Genomic DNA, 23,580 nt, shown 5'->3' with positions numbered 1-23,580 from the left:
CACTGAGAGGCCTTCACATTTCTGTGTTTTTTTCACATCTTTAATTCATAGAGACGGTCAACATAAACCTGAGCGAACAGATAAATGATAGACAAATGTATTAAACACATTATGACAAACGACTGAGTGAAAGCTAAGACGTTTAAGCAGCAGTCCGTTTCATCTTCCTCTATTCTAACCATCACACTTTTCCTCTGAAGTGTGAAGTCTGCTCATACGTTTTCCTTTTAAACCAAGCTCTGACAGTGGAACGGTCCATTCGTGTGTCAGAGGGATGTCCGTGAAAACCGTTTGCGCACTTTTTCATTATTCTGGCAAAGACGATGATCAGAAGCCATTCTGAGACAATAACCAAGTATTACTTACATACATACAAAATGTGAGACTGACGTCGATTTCAGAAAAGTATTGTTTTTATCGGGGAAGTTGATGCTCCCCCCTCCTCTCCTATGTAAATCTCTGTAAATTGTAACTCCTATTGAGGTGTAAGGAACTGAAACAGTTAGTTTTAGCAAATGAAGCTAATGTCGATCTGTGGAAGCGACTCCGCTGGACTGTGGAACAAATGTAACGCCTGTTCGTTTGCATTTCCACTGTAATGTCGGCTCCTTCATCCGTTCAAGGGGACTTTCTCGCTCGCATATGGTGTCTTCTTCTCGTTGAACGGTAACGTTAATATGTCTTTAGTTCCTTAATACGTTTTATTACTCTGTACTTGTCTTGACAGTTAACGTTAATAGTGTCATAATCAGTGCTGAGTGACTGTAAGACAAAAGCGCTGCCTTTGTGTCAGCGGTGTGGAGATTAAAAAAAACACATATTTTATTAATATGGCTTCGGCTTTCGATACATTTTGGGTGCAGTTTACTGTCTTGAACATAGAGGAACTGAGTAGCCGAATAAAGACGGGAAAGCACAGAAAAGAAGGGCGTTCATCGAGCCATTTCTTCCTCTCTTGGTGAGGGAGACGCTGTTGCTTTCTGAAGGAAACGCTCCACAGCCTTTTTCTTGACTCGAACAAAGTGACCTGAAAACGGAGCTGCTTATAAAAGAGCCCAAAAAATGCGTGGAAACAGGATTTTATGTGGTGGACCTGACTAGAAGTGGGAAAGAAATAAGTCAAACTTAAACATGGCTGTAGTATGGAGTCATAAAGCTGGCCGTGGACCAGTTTAAACAGAACTGTTCACCTCAGAAATATGCATGCTGTGGTGTAACCCAGCGTACTGATATCGTCGGACTCGGTGTGAGTAGACTAGGTGAGGTCACTTCTCACTGCTTTGTGCACTTGCTGGGAGCCAAACCTTCACTATCTGTTAGCCTACAGTATCGGTTTGGCTTCGGCCAGCTACAAGGTGAAATCTCAGCTGAATCCTGTTCACAAGCCATCGCTGCATCAGAATATCCACTTTAAATGGTGTCAGGCACATTGTGTTCATTGCCTTGGCAGCCATTGTCTTTGTGGTCGTATTTATTGTAAAGGATATGTGCAGCACGGGCCAAAATGTGCTATACTACACTGCTTACTCAGTCACTCTGGAATTTGTTGGGATATTGAATTCCAGCTGTATTCACTAGACTGGAATATCAAACAGTCTTGGGCAGCTGTTGGCCCATCAGAGCCTTGTAAGTAGAAAATAAGGAGGATCATTAAGGAAAAGCATACACTGTTTATTAGTAAGTACTTATTTGTGGCAGCCTGCAAAGCTGAAAATTCTTTTCCTTCACCTTCAGTTGTGGAAGCTGATGTACCAGTGTCAAGACAAATCATGTGACTAATAGAAGATCAGGAATACCCAATGTGTATGCATTAAACAAAGTGTTGCTTAATTCAATGATAAAGCAAGGATCAGATCACCAGGGATACAGAGGGAAAGAGGAAACTCTGGATTTCCTTCACAGGAAAGGCTAGGCTCCAGACCCAAATACACAGTTCCTCTCAGATCTGCTTTTAACTATTATTACTGTAACTAGGATCTGGATCTGTTACCACACTGTATTTCTGTAGGCTTCTGCCTCACCATTGAGATAAAATCACATGCTGAATCAGGGCAAGTTCTTGAATGCAATCAAATAGCCAGGGATATGATCAATAGTGATGGCACGAAGTCAATAACCAATAGTGGTATTAGTCATATGCTGGATCCGACTTCAGAAAAAAGAACAAATCCAGTCCAAATCTGTAAGAAATCTAGCCTGAAATATCACAGAATGTCTTGTAAGTGAAATATGTGACCTAACAGTAGGCTAACATTAACATTAGAATAAATAGCTAGCCAAGTATTATAGTAGAACTACCATTCTTTTTTTTTTTTCAAGTAGCATAAATATGGATATATAATTTTTTCTGTAGGGCAGAAGAGTCTTGAGAGAGTTTGAGAATGGTACTTTTAGATGTCCATTTTCAGTGCAATATTTCAGTTAGCTTAGTAGTCAGATTGGTATCAGTGACTATATTCAAATTTTAGGGTTTCGGTGTCATATCACAAAAGAAAAAGTGGTGTTATCTCGAAAGAAAAACATTTTTTTTATTATGCACATTAATTTTGAATTGTTTTATTGGGATAACACGGTGTAATTCTTCACAATTAAAGAATTATATTTAAATTTTCAGCTGTGTACTCTTGCCTTAAGTATGTGTGTTTGTATTTGGTTTAGACCAAGGGTGTCCATTCTTATCTGCAAAGGACCGGTGTGTCTACAGGTTTTCGTTCCAACAAAGCTGGTTGCACACGTGCTTAGTTGTTTGAAGGTGAGCTCCTGCTCATTTGGAATAAAAACCCACAGCCACACCGGCCTTTTGCGGATAAGATTGGACACAATTGGTCTAATATACTTACATTATTTTACCTTTCTGAAGCTTTGGACACACACCGTCAGAAACAGCCTTCTAGTCTCAAGCAAATATGCAAAATTACATTGGTTTGATAAACTGTTTATTTAATTTAATATATTGCAAGCTTTAAAATGGTTGTACATATCCTTGATCAGGCTGCACTGTAATCCATGTGTCTGGTTGAATCAATATCTCCCATATGTGTGAGTGCATAATGCTTTTCTTTGGATGCCTGAAAAAGCCTTGGTCAGCAGTTATTCCTGAGTGGTTACTTGTTCTCTAAAGCTGCACCATTATAGTGCCTTCATATCCATTTACTGGCCATCTTTAAAGTGTTAGGGTCTGTCATTCCCGCACTAATAGTCTTTCTTCATTCATTTTTTTTCAGGAAGTATGTTTGTGTGTGTATGTGGGTGACTGACTGAGCAACAGCAACCAACCTAACACCATTCTCCCCTCTATGCTGCAGGTGTAGCAGTCTCCATGGCGACCAGCGCTGTTCCCGGGGACAACCTGCCCACCTATAAGTTGGTGGTGGTGGGGGATGGAGGCGTGGGTAAGAGCGCACTCACCATCCAGTTCTTTCAGAAGATCTTTGTCCCAGACTATGACCCCACCATCGAGGACTCCTACCTCAAGCATACTGAAATAGATGGACAGTGGGCCATTCTGGATGGTAATTCAATTTATTGCTTATTATTCAGTAACTACTTTAAAATATTCAGTTATTACTGTAAAAATGACAAGTTATGTAGTTATGAGAGTGAGGATCTGTGGCTCTTGTAGTTTTAAGGATTAAGCAGGTCCTTTGAATCCAGTGTCTTAAGTGTATTTTGACTGAACCAGTATGTCTTCATGTTTATGTACACTAGATATGAATGGCCCTTTTCCAATACTCAGAATCATTATCAGGATGAAAGTCACTATCATTCTCAGATTTGGCTGCCAGTTTATTTGTAATACTGTAATGGTACACAAAATTCAGATTTTGATTTATAAAATAAGTGATATATGATGGTTTAATAATAATTGCAATACATTACAATACGTTACAACAGGTTAAAATTCAATTTGATTTTCAGTATTTTCTATGTTAAAATGTTTAAAGAGGTCTAATTGTATACCACACATTAGTTTGGCTCAGCTTAGTAACAGTTATTTTAATTTGTGCTGTCCTATATTAAAGTAATCCCCAAAAATCACAGCCCTTAGTGTTTATAATTGATTTATAAGAATGTTATTTGAGTGTGGGTGTGTCTGCTGCAAAAGCCCCACCCTCCCTGCACACTTTACTCTGATAGGCTGCACCCTGATGCCTAGTTTTGATCCTTGAGGTGTTTTCCACAAAAAATGATAAATGAGAGACCATAATGAGAGGACATAAGTGATGTAACATTGATACTTTTTAAACATTTTGATATATTGTTTTGAGTTCTGTTTTGCGATACATATTGAAATCATTACACCCTTAACATTTTTTGTTTTCACAAGTGAAACATGCAGCTGGATTTTCCACACTGCATTTTCTGCAGAAAATAGACTTGAAGTGTAATAATTACACGTGTATGTTTACCAGAAAGGGGGCTACAGTTGAAACACAGGGAATGCAGATATTATAAGTTTTTATTTTCCACTTTAGAATAGTTCTGCAGATATTTAAACTGCTTTGTTAACTTGTGCAAATATAAAATATCTGTATTTTTGGGAAATAATTAAACTTTTTTTTAATAAGTCGTGTTGTTGGCTGTGAATTTCTTCATAAAAGGAGTATTTGAGTATTTTAAAGCTAAGAAGTTTTTTAAAGAAAAGGTATCCAATAGTTATCATTACCAGCTGACATTCAAGGTTTTGGTTAGTTAGAGCAAAACTTTTAGTTAGTGCACCGACATATAATTCCTGGCTGAAACCGAAAATCAAGACACTCTTGGTCAAATACAAAAATCAAGATTTGCTATTTTATTTATGCTTTTGAATCAACTTAACAAACATAAAAACTACAAGGTAATAAATACAAAATAATACATTTTAATCAGACAAAACTGAGCTGACAATAAATAAAAAAAATAACAAAAATAAACTAAAATTATTACAGTATGTAAGCAACAGAACATGGCACAAAATCCAACGTCCTCTATAACGGCTGGTCATTCAAGATTATGCATTACATTATTTAGTAGTTGTACTACAGTGCTGTTATTCGTTAATTATTTTGTCATTTCAAAATCTGTGGCTACAGATGGTGTTGACATGCTAGCGGAGATGTTCCTTTCTGCCTCTGTTGTTTTGCTGTATTGTGTGCATTGAGTGAGATGTCATGTTTTCAAGTGGTATCAGAACTGTAATGTAGAAGTTCTGAGGTGTTGCACCCCCTCTTGATACTCAACACAAAGAGTTATTGTAAATCTCTTATGTAATGTCCCTCGCAGAGGTGGGCTATATAGTTTTGTTATTGTGATAAAAGATGCACTTTCGTAGAGTATATCATGGATACCGTCTGTACCTAAAGAACACTGAACAACTGTGTGTTTCATTAAAAAGGGAGCATAATTACTTTTAATTAGATTTAGTGAAGAGCAGTGTCTAAAGTGCTAAAATATTTTTGATGGCTGTTTTTGTGGCACTACTAGTGCGTTGTGTCTGTGTCAAAATATTTTGCTATGTGTCGTGTATCGTGATATGATGTTTTTGCCGCATTGCTCAACCCAGTCCCTCATAGAAACCCTGAAATGGTTGTGCACAGTCATTTTTTTCCATTGTTGATCTGCTGCTTCTATAATTCTGTTTAATTTGTTTTTTCCAAAATTTTTGCCTTTTTTCTCTAATGGTTTGGTGGCTGAAATTTTGGTGTATCATTCAGTATCAGTATTGCATACATGTATGTGAGCACTTAGAAGTTTGGATATTTACAGCTTGTGATATTTACAGTTTTTTTAATATAATTTACAATAAGGTAAACAATGTGGATTTATTTTTCAGCATTTCAAGAATTCTGCAAATAAGTAGTAAATAAAAAGATAAATAATATGCTGTAATTATCTATTTAGATAGTTCTTTTGTCAAGCTTTCTGCCTTAATATTTGATCTTCACTGTGATTTGAGTTCCAACGTGAAATGTGGGTAGCATAGAATTTAGCTTTATGTATTTATAAATGTTCTACTACACAAAGATATATTCATCATTATTAACCCTGAGAGGATGAATTATATTCAAATAGCATTTTTAAATTACATAGTAAGCTACACATTTACAATTAATTTACATTCTGTATCCATTCTGCATTGATTAAAAGTTTATAATCCTCTATCTGTACTTGTTTCGGTGAGCTACAAGTGAGAAATAATTTATATTAAATTATACCATGCCAGCAAAATTATTTTGAATTCAGAATTTTATCTCTTATTAATCCAGAACTATTTATTATTATTTATAATCTTGAATTATTACAATTACTTTATGCTCTTATTGCACTGTTACCTCTCAAAAGTCAGTAAATTGTATTAAATGAGCTCTTAAAGCTCTACAGTTTACAGTATACATTAATTTCTTTTTTTTAGATTTGAACATAAATAATTGGTTCATAAGTATATATGTTTGTATTCTTGGCCTTTTTTGTGTTTGTGTGTGCTTATTTTAAGCATTATTGTTATTATGTGTGTGGGTGTGTCCATGCTTACTCTGAGGATAATCTGTGTGTTTGTGTGCAGTTCTGGACACAGCAGGTCAGGAGGAGTTCAGCGCTATGAGAGAACAGTACATGCGTACTGGAGACGGCTTCCTCATAGTCTTTTCAGTGACGGACAAAGCCAGCTTTGAGCATGTGGACCGCTTCCATCAGCTTATACTGAGAGTTAAAGATAGGTCTGAAAACACTTTCACTCACTCACACGCATTAACATCAGTTCCACTTATAAAATAATTCACTACACAATTAAACTCTTTTGGCAGTAATTAGGTTAGTGTAATGTAGTTCGCTTATATGGAGCTGTGCTAATTATAATGAGGTAAATTAAAAGCACAGTAAGGTTTAATAATTTTTTAATACAACAGTGCTTTATGTGTTTATTCCGTGTGTGTTTGTTTATAGGGAGTCGTTCCCAATGGTCCTTGTTGCTAATAAAGTGGACCTGGTGCACTTGCGGAAAATCACGAGTGAACAGGGAAGAGAGATGGCAATGAAGCACAGCGTAAGTAACTCATCTTTGTTTTTTGGTAGATTATGTGGGTTTTGAATAAGTTGGGTTTATAAATGTTTCTTGGACTTCTTTTGACAGATTACGTATATTGAAACAAGTGCAAAGGATCCTCCCATGAATGTTGATAAAGCATTCCATGAGCTTGTGAGAGTGATTCGGTGAGTGAAGTTTAAATTGGGTCACAGTGATTCAGTGATTTGCAGGCTGGTATTGACAGGTACATCACAATATGAGTTAAAAGATGATACAACAGAATATGATCAAATAATGTAGTTGAAATAGACAATACAATAAATTGGACATTAAAGGAAAACACAAGGAAATTAGAAACGTAAGGATACTACAGAAAGAGATGCAGGAAACATAAAGAAAACAAAGATTTTTTTGTTTAATATAATAAAGGCCGACAAATATACTCTAAAGTAGTATTCTAAAGTACTGTGTGCAAGTTATTACAGCCCTGTTGGTAAATATTCCATCATACCCTGTGGTAGAGCTATTTGGAGGCAAGAAGAAGTATTTACTTCTATTGCGAGTGACAATAAAAGTCAAGCCGATTTGTATTGTCCAACCTTAAGTGTACAACTCTGAACATTAAAACATATAAAATAACAGGAAAAAAGTTTATTTTATGCAGCAGTGTTGACCATTGGCTGTAAATTCTAAGACTAAGGACAGTGCTCAAGCAAACTGCATTCACTTTGGAGAGCTTGGTAGATGGTTTGGGTAAATTAAATTGCAATTAAAGTAAATGTTTGGACACGTTTTTTACTTGTGAGCAGCCGAACACTTTTTTGGTGAGATGACATAATTTTCTTTGTTATGAATTGGTCAAAAAAATTATAGATGTCCAGTGATGCTTTGGTGAGTAAATTTTGGGTTTGATCAAACTGATCTGAGTATGCAAATTTTGGAAGAATCTCTTTCTGCAGGCCAGTTCTCTTGCAGAATGGAAATCTGATATTTTTAATTAATATAATCAATTAAAACATTTTTCAACTCTTATCAGATTAACTAGGACACTGTTGTCTCTCTGCGTGAAATGTTTTGACTCTTTGGCTACGTTTACACAGCAGGTAAAAGTGGCCCAAATCTGATTTTCTCAGCAAATCTGATTTTTTTGTGTGGCTGTTCACAATATCTTTTAAACGTGATCTATATGTGACATCAGTCTGAACAGATCATGCTCCTAAACTGACCCACATGCACGAAAGAACAATGCTTCACGTTGCTTCTCGTGGCTCATCCAGAGGTAAATAATCAGGACTATGAACGAACGCCAGTCGCTCCCAGCAGTTTCAATTTCTTCTTCATCAGCATCACAGGAGCGATAATAAAGCTTCACTGACTGACAGCTGGGCTCATCACCCAGATTGTGTTCGAGCTTGCTGTAAAAAGGGTACGTTATTCAGTCACTTCTTTGGTTTGTGTCAGATTCTTTAAACTTTGCTTTCACACTTTTACCTGTTCTTTAACGCTGCAGCCTCGTTCTCCTACAGCCGCATTCGGCCATTTCTTTCAAAAGCTCTTTGAACATGGAGCGGTTGTGTTAAGTGCCTTCTAAATTTTTGGCACAGAAGCATCAACGTAAATGTTTATGAGGTCTCAGCAGTGCGAAATTATGATGAATGTCGAGTTGGATTGACGTAAAAGTCGCATGAATTCCGATCTGGCTGTTTAGATTGAGTTGCATTGCTGCATATTGGATACGGATCGGATTTCAGTACCACATATGAATGCAGCTCAAATCAGAATTGAAAATGTCAGATATATTTTTGTTGTTCAAACTGCCACACAAATGACACATCTTTGTCACATATGAAGAAAAAGATCAGACTTGGGCCACTTTTACCTGCTGTGTGAACATTTGTTGAGCTGCTAGCAAGCAATCTGGGCTAAAAGAGGAAGGATGAGCCACAATTAAAGAAAAAAAATTCATTTAAACAAAAAAATTTAGTTAGTTTCTGGTTTTGTAAATCACACACATTTCCATCAAAATATATTCCATCAGAGTTATTAAAAAAAAAAAGCATAAATCAACTGAGGGACTTTCTCTAAAACAGGTGGAAACTTCATTTTATGGCGACTGTGAAAAAGAGTTAGAAAAAGAGTGAGATTTTCTAAAATGTCTTTAAAATTTTCTAAAAAGTTGAAACAGTGACACTATATACAGCTGTATAGTCAAATTACATGTTTTTTTTCTATTTTCTAAGTAAAAATAAGAACATATCCTCTACAGAGAACACATGCATACACATTTTAAGGCAATTGCTATTCATTTGCATATATTTAACATACTGAAAAAGGTTTCATATTTCATACTTTATGTTTTATTTTTTCCAGTATGTTTAACTCAGCAAATAAATAGCAATTGTGCATTAAAATGTGCAGAAGTGTGTTTTACAGTAAAAGCAACAAAATATGTAATTTGACCGGGGGTACTGAAATCTTTGCATATGATTGTATATATCTCTTTGTTCCCGTCTTTCTCTTGGTATTTTAATTTGTACAGGCAACAGGTTCCAGAGAGGGCTCAAAAGAAGAAGAAGAAAACAAAATGGCGAGCAGACAGACCATCAGGCTCGGCCAGGCTTCACTGTGTCCTACTCTGACTGTTTCTGTCTCTCTCCGGGGCACGTCAACAATGCGATGATGGCTCGGACTGTTAACACACACATGTAAACATGCACTGCCCCTCTGATGTAATACTACTGCACACAGGTTGAATATATATACATATATATATACCAGGGTTTTGGCAAGTTTCACTTAAATCCAGCCAGTTCAGAGGATGAATTGTCTTTAGGTGATTTCTGTTTAACGAGCCTTGGTCTCACTGTCCAGTCAGTGTTGTGAGTGGTAAAGTGTTATAAAGGTCCAGTTGGCCGTTTTTTAACTAAAGAAATACGTATGATGTATTGTTCAATTGCCAGTCTTCTAATCTCCTAAACTGGCTGTTGAATCCCTGGAAGGTAGTCCAGGAACCAAGCGCTGTTTGACTGCTGGCTCTCTCAGAGAACAACTCAAAGACATCCCTAATGAGGCCTTGTTTTTGTACGAATTTGTACCTCATGTTCGTCCCGTTATTGTAAATGAATCCTTTAACAGCACAAGGATTTGTTAAAGTGGAGTGTTGGAGCTTCTGTCTGTTCCGAGGAGCAGCTCATAGACCTGTACTGGAATCACTGGCTGCCTTTGAGTCAAAAAGTGCACAGGTGGACTTGTTCTACGTACAGAGGCGGACTGAACGTTTCCATTCATTCCAATAGCATCTGCTCAGGAGTGCAAATTTGTGCAGAATTCACTGCTCTACTCAAAGCCATCTTGTTGATTTCATACCCAACTTCTCAGTCATAGATTTTGCATTAATGAAACGCTTGGGAAGTTGCTCGCATGCTTGAGAACCAAATTAAAAGAAGAACCAGGAAATTAGTCTCAGCTTAAAGACAGCAGCATTGCTTTGACCTACTGCACAATTTAGCATTAGCCAGCAGAAAGGTCATTTAGCTACGAGTTAAATAGCTGTTGTTTACTGCCCAAATGCAAATGACACCAATCAGAAATAACTAAATGCATCCATTTTGCTAGAAACCATGGTCAACCATTTGTGCTAATAGCTAGTAAGAGGGGAATAAGAGAGCAACAGACATGTTCCACTGCTGAGAAGGCAAGGGATTATTGCTGACATTCATGCAGTTCTAGATTCTATTTGCACATCAGATACCATCTCACTTGAGAAATCATAGCAGATTCAGGTTTTAACCCAATCCACATGTCTAAAACAGCGGTCACCAACCCTGATCCTGGAGATCCACCTTCCTGCTGTGTCTAGTTCAAAACACCATCTGCGACACCTGAATGGAAAAACAATGGAAAGAAGTAGCTAAAATGTGGTGTCTGTGTGCTGCTTCGAATTACCCTGTAAAACCAGAAATAATCATTTAAATTCAGGGTCTGTTTGGATTCTGTGGGAGATTTTTGGACCACGTCATACGTCTTTATTTATTAAAATAACACAAACAATCGACCGACTCAATGTTCAGGTCTCAAATGTAAAATGAACATTATACTGAATTCACTCGCATCCTCAGAAGGTCCTTGGGTCCTGAGTTCTTCTTGAATGCTCTTACGCGCTTGCAATCATCAGATCCGTGAGCTTGGTGAAGGGGTCCAATGCACAACGGACGTTACAAAATCTTCTTCCACACGTTGCCTGCAATTACAAATTTTCACCAGAGAGGTCTCCAAATCAAAAACTTGCACAGTATAGCTTTTTTTTTTGGAGTTCACAGTTCGCAACACTTTAGTGATTGTTTAACTTTATTTAGGCTTTTCATTCATTTGCGGGATCTCTCTTCATGAGTGTTTCATCCATCACCTGCCTCACCTGCGCACTGAAAATTAGTCCTGCGCCACAAGATATTGTGGCAGGCCCAGTGGGAATCCCACAGGCGTGCAGAACCGTAGTTCACAGTTCAAGTCATACTGTGTCCTAAACTACACTGACAAGTATGCGCAACCTTAATGAAAACCTGGATGCGGTTTAATCGCGTTGAGAGATGTTTTGGAGATGTAGTTAGAGAAAAAATTTGGGTGACTTTTGACTTCTAATGCTAGTCTCTTAATTGCACTGCTAAACTAAATGAGCAAAATGTGGACACCAAACATGTCTAGGTTGATGAACTACATGGGGGATAGTGGAAAATCAAGTCCATTTGTTTGTTGCCAAACCATTACTTTGGAGAGCAGTGGATTGGGCCTAACCTCAGTGGGAAAAGTAGATCTGCGAGAGGAGGACTGGTGACCACTGGTATAAAACAACATAGCAAGAAGTTACATTTGATTGCTAGGCAGTTTCCAGCCACTGCTGCCCCCGACATGAGAAAACTTCCACTGCCTGTAGGTTTGGTGGGGTCTTGCATTGTTAACAGCTTATCAAAGCCCAAAATGAGTGTTGCCACTTTTTCCCTCTTTTTCTACTGTATGTTCGCTGGATTGATGGTGGATTATACACCAAGGGATTGTTGTACCAAAATGCTAGCGTAACTACTATAGCCATGCAACATTTGACACAAGATCAAGATTTTGCACTGCTAAATGTCATCCATTGTTAACCACTTTAGAGAAGCGGTTTTGTTGTAGGCTAATTGTACAATGACAATAGAGGAATTATTCTATTCTATTTCTAGTCAAACTATCCCCAAGGAAGAAATGACCGTTTTCTGTGCTGGGCTTTGCAGAGTTCTAGTGCAGCTTTTGCTCAAAGAACTAAATACTAACTCTACTTCTTGATACACTGGCCTTGTAGGGCAGGATCAACTCATATTTCAGTTCTTTTGTTCACTTACATATCTAGGGCAGTTAAGCAATAGTTCTGCATCTTCAGCAGTTTCTTTAAACATTACATATCTCAGAAAGGTGCCCACATAGACGTTTGCTGAGTAATTCTTGAATTTGTCAGTGAAAGAAGCAGCGTAACAAATGCTTTGTCAGTGCACAAGTTACCATTACATTTTTCTTTCTTGTACAATAATTGACCAACCAAGAATCTTGATGTATTTTTGTTCGTCTTGAAAGCATTGTCACTTTATGTTGGCTTGTAAAACTGTGTAAAAGTGTCTCTTGTATTGACTTTGAAAAGGCTTTTTTCAAGTGTTTGAATGTAAAGTTTGCCGATTTTAACCGCATTTCGAGCCAGAAGAGCTATTCATAACAGCGGCTGTTTTTTTTTTTCTTTGTGAGGTTTACCGTACGTGATGTGAGTGTATATTGTTCTCTTCTACTTCGCTCAAGGGACACATTTTATCTTGGGAATAAAACTTTTTTCTTTTTTTTAAACCCATTTTTTTTTCTAACTTTTTTTTTTTTTAAGGTTTGAGGACAGAATGTCAATGCGCTGTATTTGCAACCTCATTAGAATGTGCAAGAAATGTGGCTGATAGGTGGATCTAGTAATCATTTTGCTACTGTTTTTGTACTTAAGTAATTTATTATTAATAATTATTCGTGTTCTCTTACCATATTTGTATTACAAGCATAGACACCAACACAGGCTATGAATTAAAAGAAGGGAATTTTTGCAAAGAAACGTAAGAATTTCTAAACTATAAGATAAAGAATAAAAAGGCATTATGACAAGCTACTTTTGTTTCTGTGTTTATGTCAGTCTTTTGGGTTTATTATTTGTTTCTAATTGTTTAAACCATAAATTAATTGATCTGAATGTCAGTTCTTATAATTTTTTCCCTTTCCCATATATAGTTACTGTGATAAATTGTCACATCACATTATGGTTTTCTGACCATTCGTGTGCATGAACACATAAAGAACACTGACCAACTGCATGTTTCATTACAAAAAGCATAATTTATCCTGTTAATTTGGATTTTGTACAGTGCATTATGTGAAATATTGAATATTGTATTAGTAATTTTACATACATCATCTAAACCGCTTATCCTTCTGGGTTGCGGTGGGGTGCTGGAGCCTATCCCAGCTGTCATTGGGCAGAAGGCAGGATACACCCTGGACAGGTCGCCAGTCCATCGCAGGGCAGGCAGACAGACAGACATACATATTCACACCTAGGGGCAATTCAGCATGTCCAATCAGCTTGACTGCATGTCTTTGGACTGTGGGAGGAAACCGGAGTACCCAGAGGAAACCCACACAGACACGGGAGAACATGCAAACTCCACAGAGAAAGGACCCCGGTCGCCCGGCCAGGAATCGAACCCAGGCTCTTCTTGCTGTGAGGCGACAGCGCTACCCACTGTGCCACCGTGCCGCCCCATTAGTAATATTAGTATTTTGGAAATTGTTCCACCTTATCAAATCTCAGACAATTAAATATTGTGATGAATGTTGTGTATTGCAAAACTGTCTTGACCTATTGTGATGTTATATTTTTGCCATATAACAAACTCTTTCTATGAAGTCATAAATTTTTTCCGACAAAGGTCAATTGGTGGGCATGAATGTGAAAAGTTTATATGGCATATCTATTAAATGTACACAATTTGTCACTTAACCCAGATGTAGTTAATCATCCAAGATGTTAGATGTCCAAATTTTGCTTCTTTAGTTTAGTGTTGGAGCAACAAGGCTAACATTGCTAACAAACAGGTGTTGTCTGGCTAACCGCTGCGTTCAGCTACACTAAAGCCTGTAGACTGTGTAATAACAGTATTCTTATATATTCAACACAAGTCACACTGCATAAGATATTGCAAATAAAATATTTGTCTGTGCCTGAAGCCACATGTAAAGTTGCACAGGGAACTTTACTTGGACCCACTATTTTTTAGCGCTAATTATTGGTACCCTTTTCGATGAAGCTAATCACTGAAACCATGTGGACAATATGAGTCTGGCCTGGACATGGACTTCTTGTAATCTTCTGCAGACTCTGACCTAGAAATCTGGGTCAGTGACCACATAATGAAACTAAACCCAAATAAGTAATAGGTCCTATATGTAATGCATTTAAAGCTTCCTCCTGCACTACCAGCTTTGTCTATCAATCATAACACCTTGGCAGCCCATCATGCTATAAAAGTCTTGGGGATCATCATTCATGTTGACTTGTGCTGGGACAGTCATGGTGTCGTCTTCAGCTAACAAGTAGGTGTTTGCACTTCACAGCCTTAAGAAATCTGGTATTCTTGATTTGGAATTGGTCTCCTTTAATATAGGCCTGTTTTGGAATATGCAGCTCCTGGCAGGCTCGCTTACCAGAGCTCAAGACAAAAAGTTGGAACAACTTCAAAAAAGAGTCAGCAGAATTATCCTAGGCCAAAGGTACACAACATTTCCAGATGCACAAGGGACTTCAACCGCCCCCTCTTATTGAGAGACACTTGCATTTTGCCCAAAAAAAACTGTACAAGTCGGTCTTTAGAGACTGCTACCTCCTCTCAGACAAAAGGCTACAGGCCACCAAAGGAACTCAAACAAATTAGTCATTCCTAGATGCCACACTGAGAGATATCATATGTGTACTGACCTCATATGTGTAGCGAAATACTGGAACACCAGCAATTTCTTTCATTGACTTATTTTTGACTTTTTTGACAGTTGTTTTTCATGCTTTATTGTAACAGCAAACAATACAGAGTTTTTAATTACATGACATAAAACCCTCAATGATGCTACATCATAAGTAAACATAAATAAACATCAGCAAGGCTGCACAACCATAATAAAGACCTGGCTGTGGTTTGAGTGAGATGAAATTTTTGGGTGACTATTGACTTTAAGTGTTTGTTAGCAACGTAGCTCCAGCGCTAAACTAAAGAAGCAAAATTAGGCCAAATGTCTTGGCTGATTGACTGCATCAGAGGTGGAGGGGAAAAACTGTGTACTTTAAATCTTTGTCAAACCATTCCTTTGGAGGGCAGCATGTTGGATACAGGTTGGGACTAAACTCAGTAGGAAAAGTAGATCTCCAAAGGAAGGGCTGGTGCCCACTGGTGTAAATCAAGACTAGCTGGATACACATTTGATTGCTAAGGTTCCTGAGGCAGTTTCTAATGTTAATAGCCTATTGAAGCCTGAAATCATGAATATGTTATTTTCTTCTTCTTCTGCTGCATATTTCCTGGATTGATGGTGGAGCCAACTTTAAACAGATGTGAAATAGTGACTAGTATTAAAGCAAAGCAACAGCTGGCATCATTTTTTCAACTGAAGGTCAGTTGGTGAGTAAATTATATTTATATAGAATATAAATGACTTTTTTTTTTTTTTACATGAGTTTTATCTACTCTATAAACATTGTGAGTTTTAAATTGTACTGTTCACTCGTCAGTCCACACAATCCATATGGAGAAATCAGCCTGCTTTGACTTCATTATGGTTGTAATGTCACAACCACAAACACATTTATGTATGACTGCCTATTCAGCCTGCAGCAGTTTACCCTGCCTATTCACGCTGAAGTAGTAAAGACTGCAGTTACTGCACATTTCAGCCAGGACCATGTAAAAATGAACTTTGAACTATGAGTGGACCTCAGGGGGAGAGCATAATATAAGAAAATGCATAACATGTGCTTCATAAGTTGCTTTATGTGCTGTATGTGTTAATAGTGTAATACTCTTCTCAGCCAGTGGATGGCAGTGTTGGACAAGGATTGTCCTCCTGAAAGTCTTCTGAATGAGCCAACAGTCCTCTGAAGCTCTATTCGGACGCCGTTTGTTTTATATGAAGAGTTCGGGTAGTTATTAGTGGCGTTTCTCAGTGTAGTCCCGTCTGAATGCACAGTGTCAGTCATTTTTACCGACTGCGCAGTACAGATTCTGGCGCCTTTTACCTTCAGTAAACGAGCCATAAAATTAGCCCAGGTTATGTTACTCCCGTGTGAATCCACATGTCGGTGAAAACGTTTTCATATGTTATGGAAAAGGAGTCTCTTAAGTATGGAGGCTCGGAGAAGCGCTTACTTGTGTTCTCTGACGAAGTCAGTTTCTTATTCGCCACCTTCTTGTTCGAATTTTGCCGTCCCGCCTTAAAAGGTGTAGCAGTTATTATTATAACGTCTCAGGCGTCACCATTTAAGGTGGAACGGGAGAATTCGAACAAGATGCTGGTGAATTGGCTGTCCTGTCTCACTTTTGTAAAAATTACAGAAAAAAACTGATTTTATGCTGTTGACTGTTGGCTGTGAATTTACATGCCAACGGAGATGCTAATGACGCGCTGCCAAAAAACTTATAGACCGGGAGAATTTACCACTCTGTAATGTCTCCCGGGTTTCTCAGACGCTAGAGGGCGCTCCAGAGCGAGTCCAAAATGAATGGGTTAAGATGGAGCGCTTGAGAAAAATGTTTATCAATGTTTAAACATTTTAATATAAAATAATACATTTATTTTCTGAACACAGAACAGCATAAAGCATTTTAACACCGCTGTCATATTTTTAAGCACTTTTGAACGATCATTTTTAATACAGTAATTTAAAACGGCGCCTAATATACATCCATGACGTCATTGAGCGCAAACAGTCAATGAGCCGCTCCAGAGCCGTATAGAGAGAGAGCCGCGTCAACGGAAGTTCAAAATGCTTGATGGTCACGTGATTCATGTAGACTTCAGATAGTTCCAGGAAGTTCTTTGCGGGCAATTTAAACCCATAAACACTCAGCGACAAACTGCGTCTTTTGGTACTTTTTCTGACATGTTGGGTTAAAGTGAACATGGTTTTAAAGTGTGTTTTCATTGTTTCATTGCTTTGACTTTTCAGTATTATAGATATTATGTTCTTAAACTTGTATGGTAGTTAAGATCAGTCATAATGTTTATTGATATACTGAGAGGGAAGGGAAGGAATGTTTCAAAATTGAGATCAGATTAATTTTCAACATGAATACATATAATTAACATAAATACATCTTTAATTAATGGTTGTTTCAGTAATTCCAAGGCCTAGATAATCTTAATGACTTGATGATCACTGTAAACTCTATGACTTTCCGAAAGGACAGAAGGAGAAGGAGCTAAAGAAATTTGTTTGCATATGAAAAAATCTGTATTAAAAAGCGTACATTAAAATACATCACATCCAGACAGGACAGGACATAATAAACACATCTATTTATATTTGTTTGTACACATATAAACATATTTTATATATCTTGTCTTTTTACTATGCACATATTTACTGCGATGCATTCATTAAATAAAGCTATAACGAACTCAAACACGAAAAGCCTGGCAGGCAGTTTGTCTGTGCCCTTTTCTCCATGTTGTCCTTGCATATAGTCCCCACCATGGTTTGCTCTGCGTCATGGAGATGCTTCAGTCGCTCGGAGAAAGGAGTGAAAGTGTTTGGTTTCTCCACTGACAGAGAGAAGAAAAAACTGCTGGCTCAAGTCACTAAAGATTACAACAACAATGTGACACTGCATACGTTTCACAAACAAAAGCCACCACTGGGAAGCTTAATGTTCTATTTATTAAAAATAAGGAACAGGTAAAGAATTGCAAGACCCAGGGAGTTGAAACTCAGGGTGCAGGATGGGGGTGCTGTCTTATTGTAGGGAGTCTCTAGGCTGAGATGAATCCCCCCGTGGTTCTTGCCATTAATCCAAAATCAACTAAACTGCAACATAATGAACGGATAACAGTCAACATAATCACAAAGCCTGCAAACACTCAATCCATAAGTCTTATATTTGTTTACTCTTTAAAGTCTCCAACATGCGCTTTAAATCCATATCAGTAGTGCCGTATCATCTCTGTCACTTAGACCGAGATTTCTTATCCGGTGCGAATCGCTCATAAACATTACGGACGTCCTCATGCAAACTCACATCACTGCACACTAATCCCGTCCAAATAGGGCTTAAGATGTGCAGACAGTATACTTCCAACTCTTCATCAAAGTGTTTTTAAGCATTTTGTTGCTCAGTGCCAGACTTACTTTTGAGACTATCAGTCTCATCATCAAATTTCAAACAACCTGCCCACTCTTGCCAGTTTAAACAGGGGGAAGATATTTATCATCTTCAATGTGGAGGTGCTGATGCATAATTCAGAGAAATGCAGAGCGTGCAAGAAGTGGGCTCAAAAGTGCTCTTAATTTATGAGAGGCTCCAATTAAATAGCCAGCCTCTCCAGAGCCTCCACAATGCAGGAGGATTGGTAATGAGCGTGAGGGACAGGAGCACTCTTTCAGGCTGCCCATACATGTGTGTATTTGTGTATGCACTCTAGGCCTGGGCCATATATAAATATAATTAGCACAATATTTTCTTTTTGAAAATCGAGACGATCAATTATACGCCTCCATACACACTGTCAGCTGCAGTTTAGACCAACTTTCTGTTCTATTTGAACTTTGAGTGAAAACATTATGACGACTCACTGATAAAGAAAATCGTGTTGATTATCTTGTGATAACAGTGCCTGTCAAGGTCTAGGATATAGTACACAGTAAGCGAACAGTCAGTGCTCATAGTCAGTGGGTTGGACGTGGGAGAAATGGGCAGGTGTGAAGACCTGACTAACTTTGACAAGGGCCTATTCATTATGGCCAGACGAGTGGGTCAGAGCAAGCAAGCAAGCAAAGTTTATTTATATAGCGCTTTTTACAACAGGTGTTGTCACAAAGCAGCTTTACAAGGAAATCAGCATTACAGAAAGAAATCCGGGTCCAAGCCCCCATGAGCAAGCCAGAGGCGACAGTGGCAAAGAAAAACTTGAGAGGAACTAAGACTCAGAAGGGGAACCCATCCTCCTCTGGTCGACACCGGATAGTAAAACATTGTTAGTATAAAGTATTATAGTAGAGCATCTTCTTCAAGGCTATCTCTTCAAGGCTGTCTGGGGCAGTCCTGGTCAGCAATGGTCCAAGGATGGACAAAGCTTTGAACCAGTGACAAAGTGTTGGGCACCACAGGCTCATTGATTCATAGGGCAACAAAGGCTATCTTATCTGATCTGAACTGAGAGAAGGGCTACTATAGCACAGAAATATTCAATGGTAGTTATAATCCACACTGCATCACACTCTGCTGTGTATGTATCTGTGTAACCACATTAATGTGTCCATGCTAGCCTTCATCCACCATTGAAAGCACCTACAATAGACACATGAGTGTCAGAACAGAACCTTGGGGCAACAGAAGAAGGTCCTGCTCAGATAAGTCTTTTTTTCTTTAATATTACACTGACAGGGTCATTCTCTATTTGGAGTGGGAATTCAGGTGAATGCATTTAAAAAAAATCAGTTTCTTTCATCCCAAAACTAAACAATCTTAATATGTCTATTAACATCTCCTATTATCACACATGCAAAAAGTAGAGCTTAATTCCAATTATATTTTAATTCATTTATTGTAAAATGTAAAAAGGTTTTAGTTAATTTGTCACTGGTGTTACCCCTTTAATGAGGCATTCATGTATTTTTTTTCATTTACATTTGATGTAACTATATTTATTGAAGAAATGCAATCTGAATAATCATGTTACCAAAGCTCTTATGCACATGCACTAAAAAAAAACCCAAAATACACATTTTTATATATTTTAACAAACTTTCATGTACTGTTTTTTAAAAAATATATACATACATACATACATACATCATCTAAACCGCTTATCCTTCTGGGTCGCAGTGGGGTGCTGGAGCCTATCCCAGCTGCCATTGGGCGGAAGGCAGGATACACCCTGGACAGGTCGCCAATCCATCGCAGGGCTAAAAAATATATAGTATATTTTTAAACTGTCCAGTCTCAGGACTGAGGAGGGTATGTCTCTTGTTTTTTATGCCAAGTAAGCAGCTTTACCTGAATCTCTATGCTGCCTGTACAGCCTCTACCTCTCTTCTGCACTCTGTTTGGCCGACCTAGCCAGGCTAGCAAAATGACGAAACATGCACTAACAGACTTAAGTACTGATAAAGATCCAATTTCTGTATTTACTAGTTTTTCAAGTGTTCTGATCATTCATGACATTAACATTAATCACTGGTGTCACAACATGTCACTGGTGTTTTATGAATATGGTCTAACACCAGTGACTGTGACACCAGTGACATTCTGGTTAAAATTGAGGTTTTTCTAAATCGGCTGACTCATTGGTGGTCAGATGACCTTGTGCAACTATTTAAAATCAATCATGAAAATGTTACATGGCATTATTTTGACAAAATTTGAATCATCCAGCCTTTAAAGCGCATAACACCAGTGACACACAGAAGTTATGTGCTGCCTCATAAAAAAAAATGAATTAAATGTATGAAATGTAATAAGCAAGTATGGCCTTGAGATGCTTCCTGTCTAATGAGCCTTGATCCAGGGCAGCAGTTTAATAGAGTTAAAAATACTATGTTAAAATGTAATGTAAATGTAATATAATAACACCAGTGACCAAAATCTCTATGAATTTTTAAATAAAATACATATTTTTAAATATAGTACAACATTAATGATATTAAAAGTAAACATGAATCTGTTTTATACAAATTCCCAAGTTAAACTCCTTAAAAATATTGTTTAATATTAAAAACATTTTTTTAAACGTTGAAAATTTGTTATGTGATGAGCTGTTTTACATATGCAGAGCGACTATGAAACAAGAAAAATCTGTGAAATCATAAGGGAAAAGTATCATTTAATCTGTGTCAACTGTGTAAATGTACATACTGACTTTTCAAGCTGTGCCTAATATTTTAAGCAGGAGGAAAGAAGCAGGGGGAGTGATGCTCTGGGCAGTGTTCAGCTGGGAAACCTGGGTCCAGGAATTCATGTGGACATCAATTTGACAGATCAGGTACAACCCTTAATGGCCATGGTATTTTCTAATCTTTCAGCAGGATAATGCACCCTGCCACACTGCACATTGTTCAGGAATGATTTGAGGAACATGATGAAGAGTTCTGGCTTACCCTGGCCTCCAAATTCTGACCAAGCATCTGTGGGAACAAGACCGTTACACAGCGGCTTCAACTCACAACTTACAGGACTTGGATCTGTTGCAATGTCTTGGTGCCAGATACCACAGGGCACCTTCAGAGGTCCTGTAGAGTCCATGCCTCAGTGGGTCAGAGGACTAAAAGCATATTAGGTAGGTGGTCATAAGGTTTTGACCTATCAATGTATCTGTGACGATCAACATTTTATATGCATGCCTATCCATCTGTTTGTCCTTTTGTGCATCTTTCTGTCACACAGCTTTTCAAAATGTGCAATCGACCCAAAGACATGGAACTGCCCAGCATGCAGCTTTACTTCACAGCAACACTGCTTGTGTCTGCAGCTGATAAAACATGGCCAGTGGGAGTTTACTGTTAGAAAGATTCAGTTTCAGGGTGAGATGGATATCTCAGGACGTGCTGGCTAAATTATAAACTTTGTCTGTCACACCAGGCCTGCTGTACAAACCTTGCTTTAAGCCAGTCTTTTAATTCCCTGCAGGGAATTGTTATAAAGGTTAAATAAACAAAACAAATGTAATGCATGCAATTATTCGGGCAATTGTGAGTAGAGGAGATTAAATGACTTAAAATTCTAAGAGCAAAAGAATCTATTTTACTCTGAGTGAACATACATTGGGTGGCTAGTTTATTAGGTACACTTTCCTTGTACCTGTATGTGACCATTTTATCAGGAACACCTATCATATAGGTGCACTTTGTAGGTCTACAGTTACTGAATGTAGTTTATCAGCCTCACTCTACCCCATTCATCAATGGAAAGGGACCACCATAAGACCACCACTGAGCAGATATTATTTGCATTCGCAACACAGTAGCAGAAACTGACCATTAATGAAGGGCTAGAAAGTGACTAATACAAATTGTGCATGAACAACAAAGAGTTACAGTGTTGAGACCTTACATTATGTACAGTTAAAGGCTGTAGCCCATCTGTTGAGGCATAGTTTTTATTAGCCATCCTCTAGCCCTTCATCACGCTTAACCATGTCAGTATCTCTGCTGTGTTAAGAATGGTCCACCACCCAAATAATATCTGGACAACAACCGTCTTGCAGTCAAAAACTGACCCATGATCCCTGAAAACAGGTACAGTCTGTTATAGTACACCTAGTGGACCTAAAAGGTAAATGAAGCTTGTAAATTGGTCAGAGTGTAAATACAAGGTACACTATAAGGGCAAAGTATGCAGACACACCTCATAGTTATTAAGTTCAGGTGTTTCAGCCACATCCAGTGATTAAAATGGGGCACTGTCATAAGATGTCCACCTGTGAGTTTGTGCAATTTCTGCCCTGCTAGATGTGCCCTAGTCAACAGTAAGTGCTATTATTGTGAAATGGAAGCATCTAGCAGCAACAATAGCTCAGTCATGATGCGGCAGACCACACTAACTCACAGAGCAGGGCTATTAAGTGCTGTAGTGCATAAAAAACACCTATCCTTCGTTGCATCACTCACTACAAAGTTGCAAACTGCCTCTGGAAACAATATTAGCACAAGAAATGTGCTAATAAATCTCTTCATAAAAGAGATTTCCATGGCCAAGCAGCTGCACCTAAGCCTAAGATCACTATGGCAATGCCAAGCATCGTCTAGAGTTGTATAAAGCAGTGCAAATGTGTTCTCTGGAGTGATGAATTACACTTCACTATCTGGCTTTCTAATGGACAAGCATGGGTTCAACAGATGGCAGGAGAACGCTACCTAGTGCAAACAGTAATTTGGGTGCAGCTCCATATTAACAGCCATTGTTTTAGAATGTGCCGTTCAGTGTGATAGTCAGGTGTCCACATACTTTTGACCAGGTAGTGTAAGTGTTTCTAATAAGCAAAACTTTTACTGCTAGGAGATCAAAACATCTACCTCAGCCATTTTACATCAGAGACTTCTCTCTTCTGATTTCTTGTAGACTTACATAACTTGAACCAAATATTTCCTCACCCAGATTGTTTGTAAAGCTGAGTCTTATGTCTTATTTACAAAGAAATCACATATGGAAATACAACGTATTTAGACATATGTGTCTTGATGCTCCCTACAAGTGGAAGTATTGCTTTCTTTTATACAATAAAAAGAATAAAGGATAAGATTAGCACTTCAAAGAGGTGTG

The 23,580-nt window shown here is 38.0% G+C and overlaps 1 protein-coding gene across 1 annotated transcript; it reads left to right on the top strand.

Annotated features, from left to right (window-relative positions):
- The first annotated feature begins 478 nt into the window (after positions 1 to 478).
- On the top strand, positions 479 to 13,172 carry mras (muscle RAS oncogene homolog). The gene is made up of 6 exons (XM_036561088.1): positions 479 to 666; positions 3,306 to 3,512; positions 6,542 to 6,695; positions 6,922 to 7,021; positions 7,109 to 7,188; positions 9,543 to 13,172. Exons 2-6 carry the CDS (start codon positions 3,320 to 3,322, stop codon positions 9,640 to 9,642), a joined length of 627 nt encoding a protein of 208 aa, XP_036416981.1. The 5' UTR covers positions 479 to 666; positions 3,306 to 3,319; the 3' UTR covers positions 9,643 to 13,172.
- Positions 13,173 to 23,580: the final 10,408 nt, after the last annotated feature.

The sequence above is a fragment of the Colossoma macropomum genome, unplaced genomic scaffold (assembly GCF_904425465.1).
Source record: "Colossoma macropomum unplaced genomic scaffold, Colossoma_macropomum, whole genome shotgun sequence".
In the NCBI taxonomy this organism is placed as follows: Eukaryota; Metazoa; Chordata; class Actinopteri; order Characiformes; family Serrasalmidae; genus Colossoma; species Colossoma macropomum.
This window is presented reverse-complemented; position numbering and strand designations above follow the sequence as displayed.

Bases quoted from the DNA above. Each gene is read 5' to 3' on its own strand.
- mras (XM_036561088.1), top strand. From the start codon at position 3,320: ATGGCGACCAGCGCTGTTCCCGGGGACAACCTGCCCACCTATAAGTTG. The intron at 7,022-7,108 runs GTAAGTAACTCA...TTCTTTTGACAG, and splicing joins AGATGGCAATGAAGCACAGC to ATTACGTATATTGAAACAAG. The intron at 7,189-9,542 runs GTGAGTGAAGTT...TAATTTGTACAG, and splicing joins GAGCTTGTGAGAGTGATTCG to GCAACAGGTTCCAGAGAGGG.